At 46.4% G+C, this 24,419-nt stretch overlaps 1 protein-coding gene across 1 annotated transcript in view; it reads left to right on the forward strand.

Moving 5' to 3' along the window:
- Positions 1 to 12,638, forward strand: part of TRRAP (transformation/transcription domain associated protein) — a 119,816-nt gene extending 107,178 nt beyond the window's left edge. The window contains 5 exon segments of the mRNA XM_033095916.1: positions 857 to 1,074; positions 2,413 to 2,597; positions 7,573 to 7,776; positions 7,865 to 8,059; positions 11,507 to 12,638. Of these exon segments, the coding sequence (XP_032951807.1) occupies positions 857 to 1,074; positions 2,413 to 2,597; positions 7,573 to 7,776; positions 7,865 to 8,059; positions 11,507 to 11,791 (1,087 nt within the window). The 3' untranslated portion in view covers positions 11,792 to 12,638.
- Positions 12,639 to 24,419: the final 11,781 nt, after the last annotated feature.

Genomic DNA, 24,419 nt, shown 5'->3' on the forward strand with positions numbered 1-24,419 from the left:
CCAGGATTTGGGTGATCAAGCCCCTGAAAGAGCCTGGTCTAACTGATGGGTTGGTTAAGTGTCCTGTTTGAGTCAAGTTTGTGTTTGCTTCTGAAAGAACCTTTTCTGAATCACCACAGAACTTGACAAAATAAAGTTTCCTGGTCTTCTGTAAATTCTTAAAGTGTATTCAAAACAGGATCGGACAGTTGTAAAATTCAGTAGAGTATGTTGCATCTCCTTTGACATGTAAAGAGTGCTGTGAAGAAGCTTCCCTTAACAGATAGGTGTTTATTTTATTTCTAAATCGGACGTAGGGCTCTGCTCATTATGTCCGGAATTCGGTTTCCCTTTCCTCCAAACCTGACTCTGGCCCTGGCCAGCCCTCCTCCTCCCTGACTTCCGGCAGCGGCCAAGGCCCATGATGAGGAGGGTGAGGGCAGGTGTGTGCCAGGCCCCACGCCTGCTCCTCGGGGCGCCTGTGAGTGCCAGACGGGACTGTCCTGCTCCCGATGGCCGGGCCTGAGCCCTCCCAGCTCTCTGCTGTGCTCAGGGCCAGGCTGGCGGCCCTTTGGTAGCTCCTGAAGCTGGACCCCTGACATGATTCTTTGAAACTCCAGCTTCATCTTTTTTGCCTTTTGTTTTCCCTCTGCCGAGGTTTCTTGTCTTGTTTTGTGATATCATTGCACTGTTTATACCTTGTCAGAATGAGATGGGGTGTGACTTAATTAACAAATGATTGCTGTAACTACACAGTCTGTTTTTCCCATGACAATTCTGACTGCTACTTTTGGAAAGCTCCATTTTCTCCTCAAAGAAAACGATTGGAAATCAAGGCTTGGGGAGTTGGTGTTTCATGGTTTGCTTGTTTCGGTAGGTTTATGCCCAGGGTGGAGATTGTCCAGAAGCACAACACCGCGGCCAGAAGACTGTACATCCGCGGGCACAACGGCAAGATCTACCCGTACCTCGTCATGAATGACGCCTGCCTGACGGAGTCGCGGAGGGAGGAGCGCGTGCTGCAGCTGCTCCGCCTGCTGAACCCCTGCTTAGAGAAGAGGAAGGAAACCACAAAGAGGCACTTGTTTTTCACAGGTAGGAGAGCTGTGCGTGGGGCTGGGGGCACACAGCACACCTCAGCCTCTGCGGGAGTTCTGTGCAGCATGTGTCAGCAGCGGGGGGCGCTGAGCGGCACAGGCAGGGAAGGCCTTGCGAGGAGGGACAGGTCCCCTGACAGATCCCTGCTCCTGCAGGAAGCCTTTCTGGCCTTGAGGCTCCTCGCTGCACGACGGGTTCCCTGAGGCGTATTTTGGGGGAGGAGGCGCCGTGCCTGTGCACTCTGCATGTTCACTCTCCCAGGAATCCGCCACGCTCTGGGGCACCTGGGCTGAACGAGGGCTGTTTGTGGGCCTGCTCCCGGCCCACTGCGTGTTGAGTGTGGTCTCCAGGACCCACCCTGCAGTGTGTGCACTGTCCGAGCTCAGCTTCAGGGACTGAAATGCAGGACTCGGGCAAGTCGAGGGGCTCTGAAGGCCGGAAATCTTGGGCAGGTGGCAAGCAGCCGCATCTGAGTGAGGTTTTCCATAACACATGTCGTGGGTGATTCACGTGTTGCCCATTTCTGTCTGTAACGGGCATAGATGAGATGCCTGTAATCCCACCCAGAGAAGAAAACCTCCGTTAAAACATTTTAGCATTTAATCCCTGAGGTTTGGAGCCCATTGCAATGCTAATTATCTAGTTGCATAAGGAACTTTCTTCTGATAGCTAAGGTGTCATTCAACCCATTTTGACCAAAAATCTCTTACCCTGAAGTTCAGTGTCCCCCACATGTGAAGTAGATGAAAAAACAAGTCTATAGGAAGCTGTATGCTTGTTAACCTGGATGTCCCGTGACTTATAGTGCCGACCCCCCATGGCAGCCCAGACGTGTGCCCTGGAGGCCCTTTGGCGTTTCTTTGTGGATTGAAGACGTGACTGCACGCCAGTAGCTGTGGTCCAACTGATGTTAGATCAAATTAACTCCGTTTGTCAGAAGTTAGCGTCTGTGTGCCCCACGCCGACACTTAGCCCACGCGTGGGCGGCCCTGGTGGCCTAGAGACGGTGGGGGCGGCACAGGGTCACAGCTGCGTGCGCTCAGCGGCTCGGCAGCGCCTGTGCGCTTGTCAGTCTCCTTGTTTTTTGTTTTCTAAGATTGCTTCCTAGATGATTTCTGTTCACCGGTGTCTTAAACACAGAGTGCTGGCAGTTCAGGCTTCGTGCCCTGAGCTGCGTCAGCACGCCCTGTGTGAGCAGCGTCCTTCCAGCTTTACCCCACGCACACTTCCTCCACTCGCGCCACACCCAGCCTGTGCTGCCGGGCGTCCCTGAAGGTGAGCGACGTTCACCCTGGTCGCTGGCTCTCAGCTGCCCCCTCTTCCCTCTCTCCTCAGTTCCACGCGTCGTGGCAGTGTCCCCGCAGATGCGCCTTGTGGAAGACAACCCGTCTTCTCTGTCCCTCGTGGAGATCTACAAGCAGCGCTGCGCCAAGAAGGGCATCGAGCACGACAACCCCATCTCCCGGTACTACGACCGACTGGCCACCGTGCAGGCGCGCGGGACCCAAGCCAGCCACCAGGTACCGACTCGGGTGCTGCCTGAGGCCTCAGATGTGGCCGCTTTCTGTGGTGGTGCTTCCATGTCGGGTGTGCTGAGAAAAGTAGTGTGTGTGTGTGTGTGTGTGTGTGTGTGTGTGTGTGTGTGTGTTTGGGGCGAGGGGTGCTGAGAGCTTCCTGGTTTGGACTTGTGCAATGGTAGAAGTGAGGTGGCCACAGGCTTTAGTGAAGTGATGTTTGCTGCAGACCGTTTGTTGTAACAGGACAAAGGGCTAAGTTTTCATCCTTGGAGAGTTTCTAATCCATTACCTGCACTTCACAAACAGCTCAGAAGCTAGAATTTTAAACCTAACTTTATGGCAAACTCGCCGCCAACCCGACCTACATGATGTGAGGCTGTTATCCACTTCCTGTTTGTGTTCCTCGGGTTTGCTGCTGGGGCTTTAGGGAACGCACAGTCTCTGCACCGTGGGTTCTCTCCAAAGCGCAGAAAGGGGCGAACCCGGAAACTTGCCAGGCCCAAATGTCTCGGGTGCCTGGGTGGGAGCACGGTGCCACCGCAGACACCCATCGGGCGGACTGCATTCCCCCGGCCCTGGGTGGAGGGCAGGGCGGGTGTGGGCCCCGATGAGATGGGTTGTCTGGGTTTGGGTGCTTCCCCAGGGGCAGCTGTTTTGGCCTCCCCTCCTCCCCTCCTGGAGACTGCTCTGGTCTCTAGGAAGACACCACAGCTGGAAGCCGTGACCTTGCTTCCACTCTCAGGGACTCACTTCGGTTAGTCTGGGGCCTGGAGGACTTGCTTTTTTTTTTTTTTTTTTTTTTTAAGATTTTATTGGGGAAGGGGAACAGAACTTTATTGGGGAACAGTGTGTACTTCCAGGACTTTTTTTTTTCCAAGTCAAGTTGTTGTCCTTTCAGTCTTAGTTGCGGAGGGCGCAGCTCAGCTCCAGGTCCTGTTGCTGTTGCTAGTTGCAGGGGGCGCAGCCCACCATCCCTTGCTGGAGTCGAACTGGCAACCTTGTGGTTGAGAGGATGTGTTCCAACCAACTGAGCCATCCGGGAGCTCAGCGGCAGCTCAGCTCAAGGTGCCGTGCTCAATCTTAGTTGCAGGGGGCGCTGCCCACCATCCCTTGCGGGACTCGAGGAATTGAACTGGCAACCTTGTGGTTGAGAGCCCACTGGCCCATGTGGGAATCCAACCGGCAACGTTTGGAGTTAGGAGCACGGAGCTCTAACCACCTGAGCCACCAAGCCAGCCCCAGGACTTGCTTTTGTTTAGGAAGATAGAGCCCACAGCTTGCTTATTTCCTCCGCCGTGGCAGTGCTCAGAGTGCCAGCAGGACCTGAGGGTGCAGGCAGGTGGTCCAGGCCACGGGGTCTGCTCTCGCCTCCCGCATTGTACACGCAAAATGAAGGGAAATCCCTCTGTTTTGATTGGCCTCTGTGGACAGCCTGTCACCTCCCTTGGGAATTGGTGTCAAGGCTTCATCGGGGCACAGGTCACTCTGTGGACCATGGGCAGTTTTGAGGTGTTGGTGGGAGATAAATGGATTGTATTCTTTTTTTTTTTAGTAGATAACTAACCTGTTAAGACACTTCTCACATATGAATGTTGAAGATACCTTTTTATTTATTTATTTTTTTATTGGGGAATATTGGGGAACAGTGTTTTTTTCCCAGGACCCATCAGCTGCAAGTCAAGTCGTTGTCTTCAGTGTAGTTATGCAGAGCGCAGCTCACTGGCCCATGTGGGAATCGAACCGGCGACCATTGGTGTTATGAGTGCTGCGCTCTAACCCGCTGAGCCAACCGCCCGCCCCTGGGTTGTATTCTTAAGGTTACGTTTCCTTTTGACAGTGTGGAAGCCAGTCACCTCTATTTGCAAATACATGCCCACATCAGGATTTCCCTATTGTTTTATAAACAGCATGTGTAACTGATGAATCTGATGGTTGGTCCAGCTTAGAAACAGTGCTGGGCTCCTACTGGACCAGCTAGAAATGTGACAGCACAAAGTGATCCTAGGTTTATGCCCTCCTCTTACTCTTTGTATCCTAGTTGGTTGCATTAACTCTGCTTCTTTGTCTTCTGCCTTTTTATAACTTTTATTGAGATATAATTCACATGCCATAAAATTCTTTAAAACATACAATTCCGTGTTTTCATTATAATTACAGAATTGTACAATCATTATCTATTTTTAAAACATTTCATCACTCCAAAAAGAAACCTCATACCCATTACTAGTCATGCCCTATGATTCCTTTCTATGCCCAGCCCCTGACAACCACAAACGTTTCTGTCTCTGTAAATTGGCCTATTCTGGACGTATCATATTAATAGACTCATACACTGTGTGTTCTTTCGTGGCTGGCTTCTGTCACTTGGCATAATGTCTTCAAGGTTCTTCCATTGTGTAGTGTGAATCAATAGTTTGTTTCTTTTTATAGCTGAATAGTATTCCATTGTATGAATAGATTACATTTAAATTAATCATCAGTTGATGGACTTCTGGGTTGTTTATACTTTTTGAGTATTATGACTAATGCTGTTGTGAACATTCCTGTACAAATTTTTGTGTGGACATATGTCTTCATTTCTCTTAGATACATACCTAGGAGTAGAATTGCTGGGTTATGTGGTAACTTTTACATCTTTAACATTTTGATAAATTGCCAAACTGTTTCCCAAAATGACCACAATGTATTAGAGTTCTAATTTCTCTACATTCTTGTCAATACTTACTATTGTCTTTTTGATTATGGCTGTCCCTGTGGGTGTGAAGTGCTAGCTCATTTTGTAGACAACTAGTGATACTGAGTGTCTTTTCATGTGCTAGTTGGATATTTGCATATTTTCTTTGGAAAAAAGTCTATTAAGCCCTTTGCTCATTTTTCAGTTGGGTGATTTGTCTTTTTATTGTTGATTCTAAGCATGCTTTATATGTTCTGCATATAAGTGACTTAATACAAGTAACTTAATTTTCTTCCCTGTGTATTGGCTGTTTTCCTGATTCTTTGCATGTCATAATTTTTTTTTTTTTTTTTTTTTTGACAACTGGACATTTCAAATAATGTGGCAACTGTAGAAATCAGATCCTTCCCCTCAAGGTTTGTCGTTGTTGCTGTTTGTTTAGTGACTTTCCTGGACTAATTCTGTAAAGTCTGGGTTTTGTCATGTGCAGCCATTGAAGTCTGCTCAGTTGGCTCAGCAGTCAGCCAAGAGTTTGATAGCGATTTTCTTAAATGCCTTGACCCAATAAATCTTACACCTTTTTTGAGGGCCTGTGTGTGTATGCATGTGTGTGTGCATGTACGTGATGTGGGGTGTGTTTGTGTGTGTTGGGGTGTACCTTCTGCCTGGCCAGGTAGTTTACACTGCCTGCACTCTCACTTTCTGCTTTTGCAGAGTCGCAAGGTCAACCATAGGTGAGTGCATTGCACCTTCGGGGGGTTTTTATGAGCATGAGCACAGGTGAGTGTGTAGCGCCTTCTGGGATTTTTATATGAGCATAGGAGTGGACTCCCAGGTTCCCAGGAGTATGTTGGAGCTTTTCAAAGCCCTGTGTGTCATCTTATTCCCCAGCTTGTTATCTCGTTTGGCCAGCTTCGTTTGCTCCGGCTGGTATCACTGCCTCAGCACCTGCAGTGTTAAACCGTTGTCACTGATTGTTTTCAACAAATGCCTTTCGATTTAAATAGGATGTTCCTCACTATGAACTCTGAGTTCAGTCAAACAGAGACAAGCCTGATTAAAGAAGCTGCCAGAGAGGTCAAATCGTGACAATTCTCTGGAGAGGAGGCTTTTGGGGGATCACCAAACCCATTCTGCTTACTCCAGTGACTGTTAGGCTGCTAGCTTTTATAGCCATGGTTGCCAGGCTGTGCTGGAGGTGTGGAGAAGGAGATGGAAAAAGGATAATTAGAGTGCCACAAAGCTCACTGTTCTCACCAAGATTCAGCCTTTTTTCCTTGAATGAAAGCTGCTCAGATTGTTGTAAGCCTTTGTTTAATTTCCAGAGTTCTGGAAAAGATTATTTTGATGATTTTTGCCAGCGTTCTTACCGCTTTTATGGAGGAACACCTTTTGGAAGTCCTCACTCTGCTATCTCAGAAATGCTTCTGTCTGTTTTACAAATGAGGAAACGAACAGAAACTGAACGTGTGATTGACAGTCTGCGTGGTTGTTGGTTGCTTCGGGCCTGCATTCTTGTGGTTATTCAGAGAACATGGGTAGGACTTCGCCCAGAACAGACCTTGTACCTTTACTAGTCGGTCTAACAGGAACTAAATTAAATCAGTAAACTTTTTACTGAGGCCAGCTCTAAATTTGTGTTGTTTGCAATAGTCTTGTGAGTTTTCCAGTACGGAGTTCAGTTTAAAGTGTCGTGTAGCAGCTGCTCTCATTTTAGACTAGCCGCTTCGGTTTCTGAAACTTTTGTCTTTCATGGTCTTAGATACGAAGCGGTGGTGGTGGTATCTACCTGTTCTTTTGTTCTCTTTGTTAACTGGCCTGGCATATTTTGTAGTTAACATGTTATAATATTTAGATATTTGCCTAAATTTTCGGTGAGACAGGTATCACACATCATGTCATGCAGGTGAGGCTTTTCATTTAAACAGCTCCATTGTTGCTTTAAGCACAAGACATGGAACCCTGAAGGGAAATTGGCTGATCTTGTCCATCCTCATGTTTCGTTAGAGGACACTGCTTATGTATCTGTCGACAAAATGCACTCGACTGGTGCTAAGAAATTACAGTTTGAGAGTTTTCCTTTTTTCTTTTAATACGCAAACGGTTTATTAGTGATAAGTTGTCAGGGAAGAGAATGGGTCTAACCAAGGTGGGCGGGAGAGAGTGAGAGGGACAGAGAGTGAGAGAGAGAGAGAGAGAAAGTGAGAGAGAGAAAGTGAGAGAGAGCAAGAGCCAGAGTTTTCCTTTTGAAGAAAAAAATGAGAGAGTGAGATGGAAGTGTGATGGAGTGATATATCATCCCAGGTCCTTCGAGACATCCTCAAGGAAGTTCAGAGTAACATGGTGCCACGCAGCATGCTGAAAGAGTGGGCTCTGCACACTTTTCCCAACGCCACAGACTACTGGACGTTCCGGAAGATGTTCACCATCCAGCTCGCACTGATTGGCTTTGCAGAATTCGTCTTACATTTAAATAGACTCAACCCCGAGATGTTACAGATTGCTCAGGTAACTTGGGGTGAACAGTCAGACCCTCTCCTTTAGACATCTGCACTCTGTTGTTTACGTTCCTAAATTGTCTCCTTCTGAACTTTAGGATACCGGCAAACTGAACGTTGCCTACTTTCGATTTGATATAAACGACGCGACTGGAGACTTAGATGCCAACCGTCCTGTCCCTTTTCGCCTCACACCCAACATTTCTGAATTTCTGACCACCATCGGCGTCTCTGGCCCACTCACTGCCTCCATGATCGCTGTCGCCCGGTGCTTCGCCCAGCCCAACTTTAAGGTAGGTCTCGAGGTCGTCGTGTAAGAAGCGCGGGCTGGGGTCACGCAGCACACGTGGCCGCCTCACAGGAAGTGCCAAGCGCTAGCGAGGCGGAGAGAGCTGAGCGAGGTCGAAGAGGTTGGTGTTGCCATACACTGAAAGCGTATTCATTTGGGAAAAGGGGTTAAAATGTTTTCTGTCCAGAAGTGTTTAGGATGTTGAGGAACCCAGTTTATAAAAAGGCATCTAGAAGCCGCTGTTGGATAATTTTCCCCGACTGTTACCCTTGCATGTCAGTTTTGTTTACTCTGTTTTATAGCTGCCTTCTGCTTCTCGTTTTGCAAACCTTTCTTCTGTGAAAAGGTGCAAGTATTCTCTGTAGGGTGGTGCCTGTCTTGTAGTGACGGGGCCTAAATGAATGTGACATGCGAGGCAGATAGCAAACCCCCAGGGAAGTGACATGTGCTAAGATGCCCTTGGCCATGTGAGGGTGTGTGACAGCTGAGGGCAGGGAAGGTGGGCGGCATGTCAGAGGTCATACAGCTGCGGGAGGCAGATGGGGATTCAAATCCAGTGCGTTCTGACTCTTCACAATTGGGGACAGAACACAGTTTACTTTTTTTGTTTTTAATTTATGAGACCAGCCATACCTTTCTTTTTTTCTTTTTTCTTTTTTACCTGCAGATAAGCATTTTGTGTCTAGAGAAGGCTTCAGACACCGGTTGCTTTCCCAAAACATTTACTCAGAACAGTTTTAAAATTATTGAATAAACTCTTAACTCTGAACAAAGACTTTTTGTTATATACAGATCTCGCTCTTTTTGATGTTCGGTTGTACATCAATGTGGAATGCTGTTTTGGGATCTTGGGAATAACTTATGAACATGAATAAAAATAAATAACCTTTAGGTTTTTTTCCTGGGTAAGGCGTTTGTGCTCGGATGCAGTGACTTTGGCTTTAAGGCTTGAAATATTCAGTTCTCATTTAGATAGAAATGTCCCACTTCTGGAAACAATCATAGGGTAATCCTTAGAATGGCATTTAATTTGAAAACTAAAAAGAATGAAGAAGGCTCTCTTTATTTTATTTTGTTAATTTATTTTTCAATTACAGTTGACGTACAATAGTTTCAGGTATACAACATCTATATAATTTCCAAAATGATCAGCCAGATAAGCCTAGTTCCCATCTGCACTGTACGTAGTTATGACAATATTATTGACTATGTTCCCTGTGCTGTACCACACATCCCGTGACTGTTTTTATAACTGGCAATTTGTACTTTTTAATCCCTTCATCTCCCCTCCCCTCCCAGTTTGTTCTTTGTATCTGTGAGTTTGTTTTGTTCATTTTTGTTTTTTAGATTCCATATATAAGTGAAATCATATGGTATTTATCTTTCTCTGACTTACTTCATTTAGCATAATACCTTCTAGGTCCATCTATGTTGTTGCAAATGGCAAGATTTCATTCTTTTTTATGGCTGAGTAACATTTCATTAAAAAATATATATACATATATCGTGTTTCCCTGAAAATAAGACCTAGCCGGACCATCAGCTCTAACGCATCTTTTGGAGCAAAAATTAATGTAAGACCCAGTATTCTAGTCTAGTCTAGTCTAGTCGTCTAGTCTAGTCCAGTCCAGTCCAGTCCAGTCTTATATTAAAATAAGACCGAAAAATTTTTTTTCATGGAAATAGTGGACTTAATAATAGCCTTTGTTGACTACTGTTGAGGCTGCTTTTAAACAGTCCTGGGTTCCTGAAATGACAGTGCTCTGCACCCTTCGAAGATGACAATGGATGGTCGTTGGATATCTCAGTTCATGAAGATTTGCAGGCTTTGGCGTAGTGTGTTGAACTGTCCTTCTGTCCTTTCTTGGTGATCTCAGGACCAGTGTCCAGCCTCTGGGTGCCCCGCCCCTCCCTCTCCAGTCTGCTCCCTCTGCTAGTGCTCTCCGCGGTGCCACAAGACCCCCTCCCCCCACCGCCTCCAGTCTTTCCAGTTTCCTCCCACTGGGTGCAGTTCCAGTGGTTCCCTGGCCCCGGGGGAGCTGCAGCCTTGGGTCCCTCTCGCCCGGCTTCCTTCCTTCATCTTAGGTCCCCTGGGTGGGCCCCCTGCTGTGCTCACCCTCTGCGGACTCCTTGCCCACCACTCCTGGTGAGACGGGCAGATGCAGATGACGCCAACACAGAGTGCCATGTCCGGAAAGTGGATGGCTTCACTTTGGCACCTGTTAGAATGTGCTGCCAAACCCACTGGTGCCTGTGTCTCGTCTGTGCGCTCTGATGAGCCGCGAAAGGGGACAGACATCGTCCCCTCTGATGGTGGAGGACCCAGGACAGCTGCCCCCAGGCCTCTGTGTGGTCCCAGCTCCACCACTTCCTACCTGGGGGACGCTGGGAGAGTTACTGGACCCCGTGCCTCAGTTTCCCCTTTATAAACGTCCCCTCCCGTTCTCCCGCTGTTCGTCCCCCACACCCTCCGTGGCTGCCCTTGCCAGCCCGTCCACATGTCTCCACACCACACCCCTCCTCCCCGCTTCTGGATGGTTCCTTTGTCTCAGCTTGTACCTGGGGTGGCCCGTCCCCTTGGGCATGGGACCCCCCACCCCCAATAGCCCCCCAGGCACTGCTCCCCAGCATCAGGTGGTCATCTCAGCAGTGTCTTCTCTCTTCTGGGCTCTTTACATTTACGTACTCTTTGAATTTCACAACACTTTTGGGGAGGCTCTGTTACTATGCTGTTTATAAAGGGGAAACTGAGGCACGGGGTCCAGTAACTCTCCCAGGGTCCCCCAGATAGGAAGTGGTGGAGCTGGGACCACACAGAGGCCTGGGGGCAGCTGTCCTGGGTCCTCCACCATCACCAGGGGACTCGCACAGCTCAGGCCTCTGCGTGCTGTTCCCTGGGCCCGAGACACTGTCCTGCAGCATCACATGCTTTGCAGCCTCCATTCCTTCCCACCTCCACCTGGGTGTGACCGAACTCATCACACTCCCCTCTGAGACCCCCGCGAGCCTTCCTCACCTGCTCTTTTCTCCACTGTGCCCATCCCCACCTGGCATGTTATACTTTCCTTTGTTGGGATGTGAGCTGCATGTGGGCAGGGCTGTTGGGCTTTCTGATCTGTGCCCTGAGCTGCGGTGCCAGGACCCGCCTTCCTGACTGGCCCACCGGGTGCTCACATGTGTGGAGAGGGACGAGCACAGACAGATCGGCAGCAGTGAGCCCTGCGAGGTGGCAGGTGCCATCAGGGTGGGCCCTGGCTCTGTTGCAGACCAGACAGAAATGGCGTGCCTCGGCGCCGCGGTTAGGCCACTGCTCCACGTGGAGGCTCCCCGAGCACATCTGCAGGGCACACGCCCTGCCCCTGCCCCTGGGCTGAGCTCGCCCTCGTTGGGAAGCTGTCCCTCTGGCTTGTTCTTGGTTAAACACAGATCATCTCTTTCTCTCCTCACACAGGTGGACGGCATCCTGAAAACCGTGCTTCGGGACGAGATCATTGCCTGGCACAAAAAAACGCAGGAGGACACGTCCTCTCCTCTCTCGGCTGCTGGGCAGCCAGAAAACATGGACAGCCAGCAGCTGGTGTCCCTGGTTCAGAAAGCTGTCACTGCCATTATGACCCGCCTGCACAACCTCGCCCAGTTTGAAGGTGGGGAGAGCAAAGTGAACACCCTGGTGGCCGCCGCCAACAGCCTGGACAACCTGTGCCGCATGGACCCCGCCTGGCACCCCTGGCTGTGACAGCTGCTCTCAGCACCCGGAATGTGAAGGGCACCTCAGGCCCCGAGCCGCCGGCTTCCAGCTCTCTCTGCCTTACTCGCTGGTTCTCAGAAGTCCTGTAGTTCTACTGCGGTGCAGTTGTCTGTCTCCCTGGTAGCTTGTGTGCAAGAGGATGAATTCAGTTGGGAGGGAAGCTGAGCTGTTACAATGGTGAGGTGATTCGAGTGGCAGAGCCAAACCTCACTCTAATCTTTGAAAACAACCTTTCGAGAAAGCGGGACTCGGGCCTGGCGTTGCTTTGTGAGTTCTTTATCGCCTCCCTCCCTCCGCGCGAGCACCCAGATGGAACTGTAGGAAGCAGTTCTGTACGACTGTTTTTAACTCTCTCAGAAGTAATACCCCATAGGAGCTTCGTGCTTTTGTACAGGACTTTGTAACAAATGTACAGAAAACCCACTTTGTTAGAGAAACAGTAATTATGAACGAATCGTGCTGATTTTTCTCTAAGCACAAACTTTTACTCTGTTTGAACCGCTCTGGGAATCTCACTGAGTGTGTGACATGGAGCCACGCACCTCGTCACCCTGCTGGGACCGCCATTTCTCACAAACTCAGATGTGGGTTCCTCTGGGAGAGCGGCCGGTGACTCACACTTTTTATTGGCTGGCTCTCTGGATGTCTTCTCGGCATTAACTATCACTGTACCTGAAAAAAAATCCCTCCTTCCTCCTAATTTAAAAAGAAACAGCAACACAAGTTTGTCTGTTAACTCCAGTGTGTGTTCACATTTTTATAAATATGAGTATTGAGAATGTTCTATCTAAATCTGTACAGTGTGATTTTTTAGAATAAATATTTTATAAAAGGATATGTTGTCCCTTGTGTGTTAAAATGCCTGTTTCTGGGAGGTGTTTCCTCTACTTAAGCGTCCCTCTGGCCCTTGGCCACTGGAGGTCCCAGGCCAGCGTGGGCCGCGCCCCGATGAGGCTTTGTGGTGACGGACAGGGTGCCTGGCAGGGTGTCTGCCTGGAACGCGGGTCTGCACCAGACACTCCGCACGTGCTGGGATGGTGACAGGGAATGCTGGTCCTGATCGCGATGGTGGCAAAGGCGCCCAGAAACCTGGTCCCTTTCCGTGCCCCGAGGGGACAGCGCCAGGCAGCGCCTCCCAGGGCCTGGAGGCCTCAGGTTGGATCCGCGCCCCCAGCAGGGCTGTTTCCTGGTGCTTGGAGCATCTGAGCGCTCAGCTCCACCAGCTCGTCCCCGTTCGTCAGCACCACCAGTGGGAGTGACCAAGCAGGACACTGCCCTAGAGGACGGGAGGGTCAGTTCCTCACGCAGGCTGTGATGTCCCAGCGTGAGAAACTGAAACAGGACAGGATGGGGCTGCTGCTTGTTCTAAAGTGACCCACCCGTTGAGGTGCCTCGTCGCTGGGAGGACGGCCTTTCCACAGCTCGGGCTGTCAGCGCCAGGGCCTGGAGCCCTCCTCAGGCCCGACTCGCCCAGGCCTTTCCCGTGCCCCACGCTGTCCCCCACTGTCCCAGGCAGCGTGGGGTGAAGCCTGTAGCTGGGGTCACTCAAACCTCACCGCGAGGCCCAGTCCGAGGGCTATAACCCAATGTGCCAGAAGAGGCGAAGCTTTAGGCCTTGGTGGTGCTGGGTCGTGATGGATTCCCGCTCACCTGCAGTGGGTGGGACCCACGGCCACAGCGGAGGTTATGCTGGTGTCCAGTCCTCATGTGCAGATGGTCCATCAGCCCCCAGGCGGCAGCCCCCCCTTTACAGAGAAGGGATTTTCAGGTCCCAGAGGGTGAGGGTCTCATCCGCAGTCCCAGAGCCAACTGTGGAGAAACGGAATCAACCTTGTCCATCTTGACTCCAACCCTTCTCCCCCCTCGCCCTGCACCCTGGCACAGGGTTGGAGGTTGAGGGGCCAGGGATTGTCCATCCGACTAGACGTTCCCCTTCTTTCTTTGGAGCTAATTGCGTTATTGTACAAATACTTGGAGGACTGTCTTTGTGAGAGTGTCTGTGAGAGGAGCCGTGTATTGAAATGACAGGTGATGGCCGACAGGCAGCTACTATGTTTCCCCGAAAATAAGACCGGGTCTTATATTAATTTTTGCTCCAAAAGACGCATTAGGGCTTATGTTCAGGGGGTGTCATCCTGAAAAATCATGCTAGGGCTTATTTTCCGGTAGGTCTTATTTTCGAGGAAACACAGTGATAGGTGCTGTCATGCAGCCATCAGGCCCCCAGGGGAGGAGGTGCCCCCTGACCGGCCTCACTGTGCAACGAGGCCTCCAAGCCTGGGGTCAGGTCATTTGACACATTAAGTTGCCTTCGTGCTCTTGAAGAATCACGTGGAATATGGTGATTGATGTACGAGTGGCGTTTGGGTCCAGGGAGTCTGGAGTCTGTACATCATCTCAGGCTCGCCCACACCACGCCCCGGTCTCTAGGAAAACCAACTTTTGAACAGCCAGGGCAGGAGTTCCAGGGAAGATCCAGCATCTTCTGAGCTCCATCTGGAAGTGGCAAGATCAAGGACCTGGAGTCGGGAGACCCGAGCCTCGGCTCTCTCACCTGAACATGGCGTCACTGAAAGCTGGGCCCTCGGGAGACGAGCAAGGTCAGAGAAAGGGCTCATTTACGGGGGGTGGGGGAAGGGGGGGCACACACGGTATATGTCCAGAGTCTCCAAACACTATTTCACGTCTACTGTCTACTGTTATTAGACATTATTTTATTGTGGCAAAATACACATAACAAAATTGACCCTTTTAGCCATTTTTAAGTGTGCAGTTCAGTGGCATTAAGTACAATCACGTTGTGTAACCATCACCACGGTCATCTCCAAAATTTTTTTCATCTTCCCAAACTGAACTCTGCCCCCATTAAACACTAACTCCTTGTTCTCTCTTTCCCCAGCCTCAGGGAAATACTCTCCTACTTTCTGTCTCTGAATTTGTCTATTCCAGGCATGTCGTCTAAGTGGAATCATATGACACACGTCCTTTTGTGACTGGCTTATTTCACTCAGTATAATATCCTCCAAGTACATTCATTTTGTAGCATATGACAGTTTTCTTTAAGGCTGAATAATATTCCATTGCATATATACACCACATTTTGTTTTTCCATCTTCCATCGATAGACACTTGGGTTGCTTCCATCTCTTGGCTAGTGAACAGTGCTGCTTTAACACGGGTGGGCAGTGCTCTGTTTGACTCCAAACTTTGAATTCTTTTGGGAATATACACAAGTGGAATTGCTGGATCTTACAATTCTGTTTTCCAGTTTTTGAAGAACTGCCATACAAGTTTTCCATCTCGGCTGCACCGTCTTACACGTGCACCCACAAACACAAGTGTTCCTTTTTCTCCACATCCTCACCAACACTTGTTTTCTGACAAAAACACTTATTTTTTTGATGATGATAATCCCATTGGGTGTAAAGTGGTATCTGTCTTGTGGTTTTGATTTGCATTTCCCTAAGGATTAGTGAGGAGCATCTTTTCACGAGCTTATTGACCATTTGTGTATCTTCTTTGGAGACACACCTGTTCACACCTGTTGCCCATTTATTACTCAGGTTGTTGGAGATCTTTATATGTTCTAGATATTAATCCCTTGTCAGATATGATTGGCACTTATTTTCTCCCATTCTGTGGGTTGCCCTTTCATTCTGTTGATAGTGTTCTTAAATGCTGCTGCTACAGGTGATTAATTTTTAATGTCATACTTGACAAAGGAAACACATAACTGGTATACAAGAGAAAAGTTTGGGAAATAGTAGTTTAAACATCTCATGCTTATATGGATTTCCTTATAGTGTATGATTTTTTTTAATCTATAGCTTATATTTAATTCCAAAATTTAATGAAGAGTCAACTAAGTGTGGACCTCTATCATGCATACACAGATAGATGAAAATGTTAAATAAAATACTACCAAGTATAATTCAGACCTGTTTTTGCTCCTATGCCTCATGAACGTAGTGTGATAAAACCGAGTTAATGGTGCATTATCCTTTTCATATATTTCTGGGTAACATGCATCATTTTAAAGGGATTATCATCTAGTTACTATATTCCTCTTGAACTTGTCAGTCTACCTTCAAATGACATTATTCTTCACCTATAAGGGAAGAATCTGGTAACATTAAACTTCCATCTCTTCCTTCCCACTGTGCTATTAATGTTACATGTTTTACTTTTATGTTATTAACTCCAAGACACATTGTCATTATCGTTCACACCAGACCGTGGGTTCTTAGCAATACAAGTCCTATTGTTCCCTTATCACGGGGGGGCCTGGGGGGGAGGAGATAAAAACGCCTAAAAAGGCTCCTTGAGAAGCTGGTATATGTTCATTTTTTTAGCTCTAACGGGGTTTTTTGGTGTGTGTTTCTTTGGTTTTTCTATATATAAGAATATGTTCGGTCTGCTTTGCGAAAGGGGGTGGGGACCAAGCTGCCAGTGTCCCCAGACTGTGCTGCCACACCAGAGAGGGGGCGGCCGAAGGCAGGTAAAAATGTCTTCAGTTTTCCTACAGCTATGAATGGGGCTTTTGCTTGGTTTCCGTTCTTTGCCTGATTCCCAGAGCTCCCACAGTTATTTTAGCCAGTATTTAGTTGTTTGTCTAATGATTCCTGCGGGTTGAGGACCTGGGGCTGCCTCGTCTTCTATACTGCTGATGTCACACGAGGCAATTGATTGAAATTTTTCATTTTTTATTGAACTGTAATTTACAAAAGTATCAGTTTTTAAGATTGTAAATGATTGTGTAAACATTAATTTTAAAATTAGACTAAATCCAGCCTGCGGTTCACAGAAATAAGCTCTGAGGCGCTGGGGTCTTCTCAGTACAGACCATGTAGTGAGTGACATGGCACCAGCCAAAACCTGGCGTCCCAGCCTCACATTCTCTAGACAGAAAAAAAGGGAACAGTTACCGCAGGAGACTCACTTTTAAATAAAGTACAACTTTATGCCTCAGAGGACTCTAATTATTGTTGAGTTTCCATTTATGAGAACTCAACATTATTTTAGAGGAGAGAGAAGAATTTGTTCTTTTTCTGGGCCAATAGAAAAAACTTGTTAAGTAGCAAAACAAAAGTACTATTTTTATACTAGCCAGAAGCCAAATAAGATGGAAATAAATTTGCAATAAGATCACGTTTCATATTGTATGTTTATAAATCATATCCTAAAACTGATAGTTTTATGAAGCTTTCATTTGAACTATTGTGCAATCACCTGAACAACTGCAATTAAACTTAAAGAGAAAATGGTCAAAATTATTTTAGAAGACAAAATAATTATTGCTGTACTTACGGATTCCTGCAGAAGACTTATTAATAACAACAATTCTGTAGTAACAGTACCTACAAATAGAATGGAGTGGAAGCAACTAACTTAAATGATTCATGTTTAAATAGTCTTCAGTTATTAATCATTATATCAAGATTCTGAGTTGAATCGCTGTATTATCTCTGAACTAAAAGCAATGAAGCTAAAAGAGAAAAAAACTCAAAATTACTTCAGTACAGAAATTACTGAGCACAGAGTCTGGCTGAGGTTTTGGGTCTTCCGATTGGCGCATTGGAGGCTGTACCTCAAGCTGTGTGGACAGAAGGGGGAATCCAATTCACAGTGCACATTTCTGTTGTTGGTGGAGTGTATGTTGGGCCAACGAAGACTGTTGGAGAGAATTCTTAGGAGGCCTCATCCTCGTTGTCCTGAATATAGCGAAGGACAGGTGCTCTTAGGCTTGTCCCTGGGAGCCCATGGTAACACCTGTGTCTGAGGGGAGAACTCAGCCAGCAGCTCCGGGCCGGTGCGTGTCCAAGTGTCTGGGCTCTGCCTGGCCATCAGGAGCACGGACAGCCTGGGGGAGCACGTGGGTCCAGCCTGGGTGCCTGCACCTTACAGCTCGACGCTCCTTCTTCCTGAGCAGTCCGGCTTCCAGAGGATTCTCTGTGGGCCTCTCAGGCCTCTGCCAGATGCTTCACTCGAACTATCAGGGACATATGTTCAACTTTGAATTCCTTCTGATAAGTTTCATCTGGAGTGTGCATTCTCTTTTTGTAAATTGTGTTTTTCTTGTGGAAATGAGCTGGCTTTGATAATGGCCATTGAGGATTTCTGTTTCCAGAATTTGGGTCTCTGATGCGAGTCCCAGCTCTTCGCATGCATGGCTGATCTTTTACTTCGGGAAGGTTCTCTTCTCTTTTCACAGGGAATTTGCTCTTGATTGAATATTCAATAGAAATTCATGTTTTTATCTCAGGGCAGTTTCTGCCAGAACTTTCCATTTCACTTTCTACCACTGTTGTTTTAATTTTAGAGTCATAAAGGAGATGGGACATTTCAACACCCAGGTTCCGGTCCAAGCACAAGGGCTGTGAGTCGTGACCAGGAGTTGACGAGGCTGGTTTCCCCTGGGAGCAGAGCAGTTCTGACGCCTCACGCTGCAGGAAGGCTTGACAACACCAACGCCTGCAGGTAAGTGTCAAGCCTGTTTTCAGTATTTTTCAAACCTCCAAGATCCTATAACTTTCATACACGAACTACCATTGATACATTAAAAATGATTTCAAACTTTTTTATAGAAGTTTGTGGATTTTAATTTTTTCTCATTTTATTGAATATAACTGACATATCACAGTGTATTATTAGTCCAAGGTGTACAATATGATTTGATATATGTGTTTACCACCTGTTTTTTCTGGCTATGGTGAAGTATTCTGTTTGGGGATTTTTCAATACGATCTTTAAGAGCATTGATGAGTTTATCTTTCTTTGCTACTTTAGCATACATTTGGTTTCATCTTTTTTCAAGAGTTTTAAAATACTGTGTTTCCCTGAAAATAAGACTGGGTCTTATATTAATTTTTGCTCCAAAAGATGCATTAGGGCGTATTATCAGGGGATGTCTTATTTTTTCATGGACAACAATCTACATTTATTCAAATACAGTCATGTCTTTTGGAACATCGTCATAGTAACGTACTAAATGCGTCCGTCTGGCTGACGATCTTAACTGGGGCTTATTTTCGGGGAAACACGGTATACTTATTTTAACTCAGCCGTATCAGTCAGTTTCTTCAAAAATCCTTCCAACTTGCCTGCGGAGGGATTTTCATTTCTTAATGGAGCTGTCACCTCCAGGTCCAGTTCCCACTGTCCGTGTCCTCTCCACAATGTCTCCGACCCTTCCTGTGGCACCGAGCCGGTGGCCTCACATCTTTACCCGTTCCCCGCGGCTGCTGTGTGGTGAGTGGAATAGAGGGGGCGAAAGTGGGAGGAGAGCCCAGTTAGGGGTGAAGTGTGGCTGTTTGGCCCTCCCCTCCATCCAGGTGGCCCCTAGCTCAACAGACAGCTGGTGCCAGAGAGCGCAGCTTCGGGCATGCCGACTGCAGATGGCTCAGCGCCTGGAAGGGCTCAGGGTGGCAGCTGACAGGGCGAGGGGCAGCTCCGGAGCTTGGAGGCCCTGGATGGAATACTGGAAATCTATTTATATCAAAGACCTGGGGGAAAGACTACTGGCTGTTATGAGGGTGCAAAGGCTTCCCCAAGTCCCGCAGCACTGCCCTTCTGTCAGGGTGTGAGGCAGCGACAGGCGCTGGACTGCTGGAGCAGGGTTCCCAGGCCTTGTGTGGAAGCAGGAGGGAGAAGGGGGAAGGCAGACATCCCCGGGCTGGTCTCTCGTCTCAGGCTCTGGCATTGATTTCACTCAGTGAACAACTTGCTGACGTTTTACATCTGTACTCACTCGACTCCCTCTCAGACCAAGACGCGTGTATTTCCAGGGGTCCAGAAGGTGCCCTTTGACCCGTCCCACACATCCCCTTCGCCAGAGGGAAGGCCTGTTTTGACATGATGTCATTTTGTCTGAGTCTTTTGCCAATTTTTTTGATAACCATTCGTGTTGTTGTATCAGTTGATATTTTTATTTTAATCTGATTTTACAGATAAGGAAATGAAGGCTCAAGAGTGAAGGTCACACAGCTGTGGACTGGAGCGGGATTCAAACTCAGGACTCTCCTAAAGCCTCCTGATCTTGTCCAGACTCCTGCAAGTTCACAACCAGGGCATCTCTGCCCAGAGCCCCAAAAGATGTTGGGGACTATGGTTCTGAAAAGTGCACACCCAGCACCCCTGCCATTCTGGGCTTGCGACACAGATGCAGAAAGGTTAAGTCCTTGCCGTTTCCCACATGTACATGACGTCAGAACACTTGCGTGTCTACACGGCTCTGAGCACTTTACACAAGGACACATGTAAGTAGTACAGTGCCCTTGGAGGAAGGGGCTGTTATCCCCATTTTGCAGATGAGTAAAGTGAGGCATGGATGGGTTAGGTAATGTGTCCAAAGTCACATTACAGAGCCAGGATTCTCTCAACAATGACACTTTGCGTCTTGAGGGCATTGAAAAGGAAAAAAATCTGCATGTGTGTGTCTGCATCTGATCACCAGGCAAAACGCAGAAGACACGTTAACACAGTTCCGAGGGAAGGCCAGTGTGTCTGTCGGTGGAGGGGAGGAGGAAGGAACAAACTACAGACTTCCCAAAGAGCAGGCTTTTACAGAGTCATCAAGCTAATAGGCAGGGCACGTGCGGGAACAGACAGGTAGGTGTACTGACTTGTGGAGAAACCTACAGTATTTTGACTCGACAGCGGAAAAAGCTGACGAGCCCCAGGAGCAGCTCAGCGTGCCCTCACAGACAGCAGAGCGCAGGACACGTGTGTGCGTGCGTGTGTTTTCCAGTGACAGTGACGGGGTGGGAAATAGACGAATACGACCAGACGACGTCAAGGAAGTTAGCGGAGCAGGAAGCAGCACGACTCTATCTCCACTTTGACGAAAACGAGAGTTACGGAATCTGGTGTAATGATTTTGGAATTCCAGAGTCTATTAGAAAGCTTGGCTAATTGTGGTTCATTTTGTCACTTTCAGCTTTTAATGCAGTAGCTGCCCAGCCCACAACCCCGTGGCGGGCGGCCATGCCTGCGCTCCTGGGGAAACGTGCCGAAGCCAGAGTAGCAATAAGGACTTTGTCCTCCAACTGTCAGGTTCTGTGTTCTGATCGCTGCTTTTGACTAAGGAACAGAAGCAGGAGCTTCCAGGGGATTTAAAGGAACAGCTGCAGTTTTATTTTTTCCCCTTTGGGAGACAAACATTTAATGATTAGAATATTCAAAAGCAGCTGCATGGACAACCACTATCAACTGAGGATGGCCTCCAGCCAAAAACTAGTAAGAAGCTGGGACCCTCAGTCACAAAGCAACAACAAAATGAATTCTGCAGACAACCTGGCAGACTCTGAGAGGATTCTTCCCTGGTTGAGCCTTGAGAGGAAAACAGTCTGGCTGACATCTGACTGCAGCCTGTGAAACCCAGACCACAGGACCAAATTAAGTTGCGCCAGGAAAAATGTGAGATAATTTTTTAAAAAAGCAACCACCTATCTAGGGGAATTTAGAAAGCTATACTCATGCCTATGGAAAGACATAGGCTCAGGGAAGACCTGACACGACCTTAAATTTTCACCTTAGGCTGATCACACTTTTAACTTGAAAAAATAAAAACCCCGGGAAAAGAGGGGAATCTGATTTGCAGAGTTACATTGTAAGATTCAAATGTCTAGTTTTCAACAAAAAGTTAAAGAAATCGTCACAGAAAGCAGACTTGCTAGACAAGGACTAACAGCTGCTGAAAGGACTAAAGGAAGACATGGAAAAAGACAGGAAAACAATATACAAACAAAATAAGATATTGATAAAGAGAGAGAAATTATATAAAGGAACGCCCTCCCCCCAAAAAAATTCTGGAGCTGAAAAGTCCAATAACTGAAATGAAAAATTCTTTAGGCGTTCAAAAGCATATTTAAGTAGGCAAAAGAAACAAACAATGAACTTAAAGACAATTGAAATTATTGAGAAAAGAGAATGAAGAAAAGTGAACAAAACCAAAGGGACCCAAGGGACACCATCAAGCAAACATATGCATTGTGGGAGTCCCAGAAGAAGGAGGGGCGTGGGGGGGAGGGAGGGAGGGAGGGAGAGAAGGAGGGGGAGAGAAAGAGAGAGAGAGAGAGAGAGGCAAAAAAGAATATTTTAAGAAATAATGACCGAAAACTTCTCAAATTTTATGCAAGACATGAATCCTCAAATCCAAGAAACTCAACAAACTCCAGATAGAAAAGCTCAAGAACACAGTATAATCAAACTGTCAAAAGACAAAAACAGACTCGTGGAGAACAGCGAGAAAGACCGTCACATACATGGAATCCTCAATAAGATTACCAGCAGATTTTTCCATCAGAAACCTTGGAGGCCAGATAAACAGTGGTTGATTTATTCAAATTGATGAAAGAAAAAAAAGTTCTGTATCCTGCAAAACTGTTTTTTGAAAATGAAGGAGAAATTAAGACATTTCCTGATAAAAGCTGAGGGAGTTCATTACCAATAGACATGCCTTGCAGGAAATGCTAACGGGAGTCCTTCAGTACGAAAGGATGTTAGACAGTAACTCGAAGCTGTAAGAAGAAATCAAGAACTCCAGTAAAGGTAAATACATGGGCACTATCCCTATAAAAATCTATTATTGTAATTTTGGTTTGTAAGTCCACTTTTTATTTTGTATATGCTTTAAAAGGCAAATGCATAAAAAACTACTAATATATATTATTGGCACAAAATGTACAAAAATGTAATTTGTGACAATAACAGAAGGGGGAGTTGGAGCTGTATAGGAGCAGTTTGTGTATATTATTCAAGTTAAGTTAGCACATATTCAAATTAGATTTTTATAACTTTAGAATGTAAGAGCAATCCCCATGGCAACCACAAAGAAAAAATCTATAGAATATACATAAAAGGAAATGAGAAAATAAAAACATGTCACTATAACAAATCAAATAAACACAAAAGGCAGCAGTAATGGAGGAAATGAAGGACAAAAACTATAAGGCATATAGAAAACGAATACTATGTTTCCCTGATAATAAGACCTAGCCGGGCAATCAGTTCTAATGTGTTTTTTTGAGCAAAAATTAATATATGACCCAGTCTTATATTAATTTTTGCTCCAAAAGATGCATTAGAACTGACTGTCTGGCTAGGTCTTATTTTCGGGGAAACACGGTAATAAAATGGAAGAAGTAAGTGCCCCCTTATCAGTAACTACTAATGTAAATGTATCAAACTCTCTAACGAAAAGACAGAGATATACCATGGTAGAGTAGGTAGCTCCAGGCTCTTGTTCCCCCATGGAAACATTAAAAACAAGAACAAGTAGAGAGACTAAAATGACTTTATAGGACCTCTGGAAACCAGTTAAAGATCTATAGCAACCAGATGAATGCCCAATCAAGAAAAAGTCACATTCAAAAGTGGTAGGAAATTTTGTGGCATTTTTACTTGCCTTTGCATCAACCCTTCCTGGCACAGCGCTGCATGGTGGGGAGGAAGTGGCCCAATTCCTAGTTTCCTCCCACCCTTCTCCCCCGACATGTACATATAAAGTAAAAAAAGAACCAAATTCTGGAGCTGAAAAATACAATAACTAAATTGAAAAGTTCAATAAAGGGGTTCAATAGCATACTCAAACAGGCAAAAGAATCAGTGAACTTGAAGGTCATTTGAAATCACTGAATCAGAGGAGTAAAAAGAAAAAGTGAAGAGAGCCTAAGGGATTATGGGATACCATCAAGCCGATCAACATATGCATTACTGGAGTCCCAGAAGGAAAAAGAGGCAGACAGCTTATCTGAAGAAATAATGGACAAAATATTTCCAGTTTCAGGAAAGAACTGGACATGCAAATTTAAGAAACTCCAACTCCTACTAAGATAAATTCAAAGAGACCCAAAGCAAACACAGAACAACTGAAGGGGCAAAATAGAGAGCTCTACAATAGTAGTAGATTTCAATACCTCACTCTTTATAGGTCAGAATGAGACAGATCAGTAAGAAAATGGGGACCTGAATAACAGACCAGTTAGATCTAACAGACATATACAGAACACCCCACCCCAAACTAGCGTAAAACACACCCTCTTCAAGTGCACATAGAACATTCTCCAGCATACACCAGATGTTAGGCCATAAAACAAGTCTCAATAAATTTTAAAAGACTGAAACTATACAAAATATTTTTTCTTACCATAATGGAATGAAATTAGAAATCAGTAATGAAAAATAATTCAAATATATGGAAATTAACATATCACAAGGGAAGTTAGAAAATATCTTGAGATAAATGTCAGTGAAATTATAGCATATCAAAACTGAAGTGCTAAAGAAGAAAATTTATAGATGTAAATGCTTACATTAAAAAAGAAAAATGGTCTCAAAGCTACAGCCTACTTTACACCTTAAGGAACTAGAAAAAAATAAATCCAAAGCTAGCAGTGGAAGGAAATAATAAATATTATGGCACAGAAAAATAAAACAGAGAATAGAGAACAAAGAAATCACTGAGGCCAAGAGTTGTTTCTTCAAGAAAAATCAACATAGTGACAAACCTTTAGCTAAATGACTAAGAAAAATAAGGACTATTAGAGTAATAGTTGATCCTTGAACAATGCAGGGGTTGGGGTGCTAAGTCCAGTGCAATCAGAAAACTGTGTATAAC

This window comes from Rhinolophus ferrumequinum, chromosome 24, assembly GCF_004115265.2.
Source record: "Rhinolophus ferrumequinum isolate MPI-CBG mRhiFer1 chromosome 24, mRhiFer1_v1.p, whole genome shotgun sequence".
NCBI lineage: Eukaryota > Metazoa > Chordata > Mammalia > Chiroptera > Rhinolophidae > Rhinolophus > Rhinolophus ferrumequinum.